This window comes from Malus sylvestris, chromosome 14 (genome assembly GCF_916048215.2).
Source record: "Malus sylvestris chromosome 14, drMalSylv7.2, whole genome shotgun sequence".
In the NCBI taxonomy this organism is placed as follows: Eukaryota; Viridiplantae; Streptophyta; class Magnoliopsida; order Rosales; family Rosaceae; genus Malus; species Malus sylvestris.
Window position 1 is genome coordinate 8,318,720 of NC_062273.1, and position 9,002 is coordinate 8,327,721.

General features: G+C 37.1%; 1 protein-coding gene across 1 annotated transcript; it reads right to left on the minus strand.

Annotated features, from left to right (window-relative positions):
- Window positions 1-219: 219 nt before the first annotated feature.
- On the minus strand, window positions 220-7,757 carry LOC126600674 (kinesin-like protein KIN-14L). Its single transcript, XM_050267285.1, has 19 exons — window positions 7,566-7,757; window positions 7,389-7,465; window positions 6,848-7,005; window positions 6,541-6,687; window positions 6,198-6,453; window positions 5,322-5,425; window positions 5,076-5,147; window positions 4,547-4,648; window positions 4,355-4,429; window positions 4,042-4,123; window positions 3,840-3,935; window positions 3,570-3,743; window positions 3,372-3,478; window positions 2,841-3,184; window positions 2,491-2,741; window positions 2,081-2,244; window positions 1,037-1,899; window positions 709-884; window positions 220-601 (listed from the first exon to the last, which is right to left on the minus strand). The coding sequence occupies exons 2-19, from the start codon at window positions 7,453-7,455 to the stop codon at window positions 525-527; spliced, it is 3,315 nt and encodes a 1,104-aa protein (XP_050123242.1). The 5' UTR covers window positions 7,456-7,465; window positions 7,566-7,757; the 3' UTR covers window positions 220-524.
- Window positions 7,758-9,002: the final 1,245 nt, after the last annotated feature.

Sequence of the window (9,002 nt, forward strand, 5' to 3'; positions counted from 1 at the left end):
TTCACGTACATTTCTTCTGCCTCCTTCCCACCATTCTTCCTTCACCTTTGCTCGCCCGTCTTTTCTTCATTTTATTTTTCCTCTTCCTAAAAGTGAAAACAAAAACAAAAAGGAAATAGTTATCAAATGGGCCTAAAAACATGGACCTGTTTATTATGATGTGTGAGAGGGTTATCATTTCCCTAAATCAAATAATAGTGAACCGAGCAAGACGAGAACTTGGAAAATGAACCACTTTCATTAACAGAAATTCACAATGTGGATCCAACAATTACAAAGAGGATCATCACTTGACAATATATGAACCATTTGGTAGCCAAAATTGGGATCTCAAGTGAAGTAGATCATGTTAGCTTCCCATTTACTCAGGGGTCCATTGAAGCATTCTCAGAATGCTACACACAATTCAGTATGCTTTGAGCCAAAGCGTTACCGAGTCTCTTTCGGGCGATTGCCAGATTATGACGGAATTCCAATGCTTCGAGTCAAAGCACCACATAAATTTTCACTTTGCATCAAATGATCTATAGCCACCGCTTGTTACTTTTTGTTGATGAACGGACTGGCGGAGGTGTTTTGGCATTTCTGTTGTCCTTTGCACCTGCAAAAGGAAACACCATAAGAAACTCAAATCATAGATGAATATGAAAGCTCTAACCTGGTAAGATTGTTCTAGAATGTAATGAAGCTTGTATAAGCTTTACGTACTAGTTTCGGTTGGCTTCCCTCCTAGAGATGATCGTCTGTCATACCCTGGTGGCGGAATGCCTGTTAGTGATTGCCGCCTCAGAGTTCTTGCACTATTTGTTACCGGGGAATTTGCATCATTTATATTGGTTGCGCATTTAACACTTGACTGTGCTTCCACCAAACTTTGCTGGTTCCTGCAAATTTAGTGGGGATTTATGTTCATACGTGTATGTCATGTTTGAGGCATCATAACAATGTAAAACATATATAATGTATAGAAACTGAAAAATAGCGAAACGTCCTAGACTATCAGGAGAACAAAATTCAAAACATGAGTTTCGCCCACCTCTTCTCAGAGCCATTGATCAGTTTTCCAATTGTCCGCAGGGATTTCCTTATCTGAGACCCTTTTCCACTTGTGCTACTTGTCAAATTAGGTGTCAGGTAATCTGTAGAAAGAGTGACCTTACTTTGCATGACAATCTGTACCTCATTTCTGGAATGCTTTTTTGGTTCGGGTGTTGTTGGTAGCTGAAAGGGACGAACTTGTGTCTTGTTATCTGCTTTTAACCCTTGCTTCTGATAGCTACCCATCCTTGGGCTGCGAGGAGCCATCTTTGGGCTACGAGGAGCCTTGGTCTGAGGCTCAGGTGTCGTTGGTCGCTGAGGAGGAGGAACTTGGGTTCTACTACCTGGTTCCAACACTCGCTTCTGATATGTAGCACTTGCTGGACTTAGAAGATTCCTGGGACGAGGTTCGGGTGTTGTTGGTTTTAGAAGGGAAGGAACTTGTGTTCTACTACCGGGTTCCAACACTTGCTTCCCGTAGGTAGTGCTGGTTGGACTTTGAGGAGCCTTGGGACAAAACACTTCTAATGTGAAATCCTCATTACTGAAATGGCCCAATGGGGTAGTGACTGCCGCTGCACTTTGAAGTTGACCATATTCCTGCACTGTCACTGCCTCAGATGTTAGGATTTTCCCCATGTCATGCGATATATGCAGATTATCCTTCTTAATTGATCTTGGACCTTCCAAGCTCAATCTCCTCAAACGAGTTGGAATATAAGGGGTTTTTGCCTTCTCGGTTTTCACAGTGCTGCAACTTTCAATGCTTAATCTTCTCAGACGTTGGGGAGTTCTCTCAGTCATTGTTCTTGGCACACATTGACCTTCTTTGTTTGCTAATGCCTTCTTAAGACTCTCAATCTGAAAAGTTTGAAACACGACAAAAGTGTTAATTCATAAGCATAAACAATTATAATGTTTTGCTAATACTCTAAAGTTTCAGGATGAATTTAGATAGAACAATTGACCAATCCAAGTATAGAGAGTAAAACAGATTTGTGAAATTTAGGCAGAAAAAACCAAATTAATAAAATTTGTTCACCTGTTCTTTGAGTTTCATAACCTCACCACTCTCCTTGTTTGAATGAGCAGCACCGAGTTCAACGGTGGAAACCCTTTGTGCAAACTTCAAGGTACTGATAGTTTCACTGAAGGAATCTTCTTCTGGACTAACATGAGCAAGCATTAAAGTTTTAGCATGTCCACCTGAAGTACATAGCCAAAGAGAAGGTTGAGTTAGTTCAGTGCATAGTATATCAAAATTTAATTGTTAAACTCCTCGAGAACAAGCCTCAAAGTGTTCCATTTGACCAATCATATTGTGGCATCATTTCAAATCCAAGCAAACAGTTAACCAAATTCCTCACCCAATGTGGCATGATATTGCTCGAAATCCAATATAACAAGACTGAATAATAGACAGAAATGCTGAATATTCAAGAAATTACAAACCTAAGGAGTCTTGCAACAGAAGTGTGAGTTTGCTGTTTCTGTAAGGGATGTGAGAATTCTTCTGAGCCAAGGCTGCGATAACATCTCCTAAACATGAAAGAGACTTGTTGATATACTGTGCCTCTTTCAGCCTATCTCCTGTAACTTCAGATTTGTCCACTCTTTCGCTTCCTGCAAGGTCAACCAAATGAAGGCAACTACGTAGAGTACCTCCGGAAGTATCTTTTCCATGCACATGGACTGTTAGGACACTGCAGAGACACACCAAAGACTATCAGTGGGCACAAAATAACTGATATGGCATGATAAGAAAATTTGTTATAAGAAAGCCACAGGTCCTAAAAACTGACCTATGGGAACGGCTGCTGCGGCTATTGATTGCGGTTGAACTGACCATACGATTCATCTCACCAAATTTCATGAGGTTCAAGACATCAGTAGTAGACTTCACTGAATGCATTGTAGCACCTGGGATACTCAAGCCATTATCACCAGCACAGCTCCGTATCTCTAATTTGGCAGTGGATGAATCTTCTGCAAGAAGGTCTCGTACTTGTTCATTGTAAATTTCGACCATTTGGACATGAATTTCATAATCTATGATATCCTTCCTTTTGTTTGACATCTGGAACAAATCGCTGAGAGCTAGATAATTAATCCCCATATCCGCAGCTGACCCTCCTGATGGACCACTCTGTAAAAATATAAAAACTTGTGTTAAGATACAAAATGTATATACACAAATCTGATGTGTCATTCTTATAATATACAAAAACGCTTGCAAGCAGATGAGAACCAATAATAAATCACTCCTTCCCTCCTACATAAGCCTAAACATTACAAAAGATTTATCAAACTGAAATCTCAGGCTTGTATCTTACCATGGTATGTGTTTTACCGGATCCAGTTTGACCATAAGCAAAAATGCATACATTGTAACCATCCATCACAGACCTGATCAGTGGTTGAGTGTCCTTAAAGACCTCATCTGTAAATGAATGTATAATAGAGTCAGTATGCAACAGATCGATGATGAAAATAGATTTAAAAAAAAAAAAAAAGTTTTGATGTAATACTACCTTGCCTAGCAGTTGGACCAAACACTCGGTTGAACTGGAAGACTTTCCTTCCATCCTTTTGGGGTTTTGCAGGGTCCGAGATCACAAGTGACCCGTCCTCTCCAATGAAACTTATTACATTTCCAGATTCAGAACTGAAGGAAGGCCTAATCCGGCAGTAAACTCGAATATTACCTGAAGACGTTTCAACCAAGATCAGATAACAATTTTTTGTAGTTGGCTAAAAATATGATAGCATAGCTAACATTTTTGTTTGGGAAAAGTAGCAACCTTTCAAATCCTGAACCATGTTGTATAGCTTTTGATTCTCTTTCACCACCTTGTAATACCCGAGTGCTGCAGTTGACAGCTCCTGCACCTGATTAACTGAAACCACAAAGAGCACAAACAGAATTAACTTTTAAGAAATTTATGTGCATATATAGCTTTGTAAAAATGCACAGCATTAGGACATTCTTCCATCAGCACATACCCAAGTGTTTCAAATCACTATTCAGTTGTGTCTGTAAGTCTTCAAAGTCCCGTTTTGCACTTAACCACAAGGCCTTGAGTTCCTGGAAATTGAAAATCATACATTACCATTTCCATATTATTATTGCTGGAGAAAATTATATAATAAACTAACTGTAATTTCACTTAAATTGAATTTTTATTTGACCGACCCGGAGCTCTTCTATTACTACATTGTGGGCTTTAGTGTTGTATTATGATGGAGATTCATATAAGCAAACTTTGTACTGAAAATTTAATAGATTTAGAAGACAGTTAACATTATAAACACATACCACAAGTTCTTTCTCTTGCGTTTGGAATAGAAGTCTGTGGTTGCAGTTACCCTTTCTTAAACAAGCTCTGCAGCACTATTTGAAAGAAAAGATAAGGACACTTCAGAATTTAGTAGGAATTCAAAAATCTGAGTGCAATATCCAATACCATAAAGCATCAGGGGCAAAACCAAAACAGACAAAGGTGCATACTCCGGAATTTCCAGGAGCAGATGACTCCTCTAGAGGCATAGCTGTTGAAAGGCCAGTTGATCTCCTTTTTTCTTTCAAAGGTTCTTCTAATTTAGAGTTTAACTGTTTGTACAAAAGAATAGTATTGAGTTAAGAGCAACTTCATGTAAGTAAAAACATTGGCATAGTGTAGAGTGAGCAGGATTGGGGGAAGGGGGAGGAGGTCTGATCTAAAGGAACATAAACTTAACCATTTCAAATAGCTATACTAAGTTCATAAAAGAAGTCACAAGATTATGCACATTAGTTGATGCAGAAGGAAATCCCATTTAGATATCAACAATATCCCCGAAAGACCTCCTAGACAGCAACTTCATCTTAAATTTCACCCATTATGTATTATCATTATGAAAAGAGGAAATAACAGGGGATATCCTCTACATTTTATTTGACTCTCTGTTTCACAAGATTAATACATCATCATACCTTAGCAATTTATTTACGAACTGAAAAGAATTGAAGAATCTCGTAACACTCAAATCAAACAAACCTCTGGAAACTTCTTCTGTAGATGTTGCTCCAAACAACTTTTCATGATTCTTCGTAAGAGGCTGACTGCATTCTGCACAGAAGAAGTTGGTTAAAATAGATGAAAGTTGACTTCAAATTTAATCCATATTCCAGTATTTGTTAACTGTATCAGAGTAACATTCTTTATTTCAAAACTTAGAAGGATAAAAAGAGAGAGAGAGAGAGAGAGAGAGAGAGAGAGAGAGAGAGAGAGAGGGATCATTACCACATCTCCACTATGGTAGGAAGCAAGAACGTTGTCATCAATGTTTTCCTTTACGTCAACCATAGAGTCAAAAAGTAACTTGACAACAGATTCTACGGAATCCACTACAGCACAATTAACAGAAAGACAAGAGTTAGAGAGAGAAACTGAATACCATTACAAATATGCTAGATACCAAGCTGTGGATTCCATATAAAATGATGGCCTTTCGGAGCAGATGTGAAACATACATACCAACAGATAGAACATGTATCATTCAATAATGATCCATTATCTTTAACCCTTACCATCTGAAATAACCACAAAACATACAGCTAATGTACTATATAGCCAACCATCCTGGAAAAGAAATTACATCAAAACTTGAATAGAACCCTAAACCTCGAATCTACAGCTACATCAATGAACACTTACATGATGATACATTACTTCTTTGAGGTTATATATTCAATACTGATACTTTATTTGGGGCATCTAGAAGTAACCATGGCATATACAGGTTTCACTAAATACCATACTTGGCTTAGAGGAAATTCTCATTAACTTTCTAATCTACGTAGTCCACAATCCAAGGTAATCTTTTCATAGCACAACGTGAAAATAAATTAATGTACCAATAGTCTAGGTTTCTTGTGAAATCCTACTATATGCTGCTACATCAATTAATGAGTTTGCTGATTAATTATATTATTATTTGTTCGATGTTCAATATTTCTACTAAAAATATCTATGTTCCCTCATTGATGATCATAACAAATATCAACATTATGCATATGTTATTAATTTAAGTAATTTCTGTTAAAAGTTTCCAGTCCGGGTATGGATATAAACTAAACTCCATATACAAAGTTCTCAAGAAAGAGAAATCAATAAAACCTTCAACTTTCTGGTTGTCACCCTCTACAGGTGGTTGTCTCTCACATACGGCAGACATATCCAAGTGCCTGCAAGAATCTGATGGGACTACAGTTGAGGCCCTTGAATGCAGTCTATTGGCAGAAACCATAACTAGGGGAGATTTCACATATTTAGTAAATCCATTCCCATTGCTCATCTGCTTCCACTCATAATACGATTTAAGGGATAAAACACAGTCGACAACCTTGGCTGCTGACCCTGCCTCCATTGCTTCCTGAGATGACAAATATGAACACATACAATGTGAAAATGCAGTAGTGTTGACATATACATAAAATACAGACATGAGCAAGTGATTTACCCTTTCGAGGTCGGAAGCTTCAAAAGCAGGCAGCATCAACTCTTCCACAGCGACCAGAAAGTTACGGACATTCTCAAAGTACTGATAGGCAGGCAATGCTTGAGATTCCCGACTTAACGATTGCAAAGGCATTTGGCTCTCCACAACCTTAAGTAGTAATGATTATAAATTAAAAAAAGAGGTACAGTAGTTAGAACTGGATAGAACTAGAAAGAAACTTTGCTTATATATCATTTTACTCTACGTTCTTTGCTTCGTCAACCAAACAGAAAAAAAAAAAAAAAAGTCTGAGATTGAAACGTGATACCTTGGGCACTGCTCCTGGTTGAATCTTGTTGATAGCATTGCACAGGATCAGACCATTTCTCAAGCAAGAAATGAAGTCTCTCTCCGATGGCTGTTTTGGTACGCCGAGTGGACCTACCAGGCTTTCAAGCCATTCAACGGCTTGGAATCGCCTCCAAGCTGTCGAAGTTACCAAATTCAGAAATTAAAGAAAGTAAAATTTTTTGAACAATTCTTGAAAAAAATCAATAATTACGTCCCGGTTTGTTTTCTGAACATTTATGGAGAGAAAATATTATAAAATCCTTGATCTTCGGAATTTACAATCCAAGAAATTAATCCACAATTCAATTGACTCAAACACAACCGAATTACAATTAGTTGATGAAATTTGTACAAATCTTGGAAACGCGACCCGATTGCTATTAGTTAATTCCACAAACAATTCCAAATTTAAATCCTTTTTTCTTGAAAATTCGAAATGAAAATTTCAATCCTGACCTGACCAAGCAAACAAACGAATTGAAAAATCGAAATGCAGATGAATTAACGCTTCAACGTACCTGCTTCTTCTGCTTTTCTTGAAGCCCTTGCAAAATCATGCAATCCAGTTCTTGCACTGTCCTCCATTTCTTCTTTCCTGCAAATTACGGGAAAAAAACATTCAACCACGTAACATCTCCAAAAGAAAAAAACCCACAAAAGTTTATGATACAGAGAGAGAGAATTCAATAACATACTCGATAATATTTCTGGGTTTTTCTGTAAAACCCCGAAAACCAAGAATCTAGAGAGAGAGAGGGGGGAAGATAGAGAATAGCAGAGAGAATCTACACTCTGCAGAAAGTCTAGTATGGAAAATGCAGCATTCTTGGGGTTCTTGGCTTTCGGGCTAAATGTAATTTGAATCCGAACCTGAGGTTCGGAATCCTAACGTTTCATTTTTTTGAATTCAAATAGGTGGGGATGATCGCGACCGTCTAGTAAGAAGACTGTTTGACATCATCCAACGGATGGGGTCTCCCAGAAATAGAACTTTTTGAAGTTCGGGTTCTTGTCGTACTGGGCCTCGGGTTTGGGCTTCTGGGCTTCGGTTTGTTACGAGAAGCTTATGACAGTTGAGAATCATACATCACGCGCGTGAACAGCACGCTCTTATTTCACTGTGAGTAATCAGGGAATTGTTTTCAAACGCAGTATCAGTCGCGTGTTGCGTTGGTTTGAATTTTATTTTATTTTATTTCTTCCTGCTATATTGATTAGTGGGTGACTGAATATTTTTTATGGCGGGTTAAAAGTGTGTAATTGTTAACACCAAAAACTTGGGGATTTGGGAGGATGGGAGATATCAAATACAACCACTTTCTTGGTCTTAGGACGATATTGGATCCCATCAATTTGATTTTTTCTGATTATGGCTGAGTTTGACATTTCCAACTATAAATTCAGGTAAAATTTATCGCAGTTAAGAGACACGCAGTCTAATCAATTAAATTTGAAAGTAGAAAAAGTATCAATTGATTTTCTAATCCATTTTCTCTTTCTACATGGATTGACATAGAAATTTTTGCTGCCAATTTTGACATATGAAAAAAATGTGTTGTCAATTAATTTTCTAATTGATTTTGTTATGTGTGTTCCATTAACGTATCAATTATGAATCATGAAAATTTGTTTAATTGATTTCTTTTTAAGAATGTATCCTACAAATATTATTATTATTATAGCAAAAAAATCATATAAGCTATAGGAAGAGAAAATTTGACTTTATCACACCTGCTGTCAAATTAACATTTAGTCATTCGCTAAATTAAATGAATCTGAGCAATCTGTTTAAGTTTTATTAGAAAACATTGTAAATTTGGGTCGAGTTAGTTGTATTCAATTCAATTTGCACTACTATAAAACCTCGATTACATAATAAAATCCTCTGGATCCAACTAAGGCCGATGTACTAGATAATAACCTCGCGAAATGCATAAAATAGCAAGTTTTCTTAAAAGCTATAAGGTCCAGCGACTATATAAAGTAATAATTGATAAAAGACATGACATAAATAATACATTAAATTCATAATAAATAATTAGAGTCATTTCTCTAGTCATACTCACTTTCTCTTGATATTGGATTAATCTCTCATACAATACTTTTTTTTAATTAGGAATATTTTGCTGGTT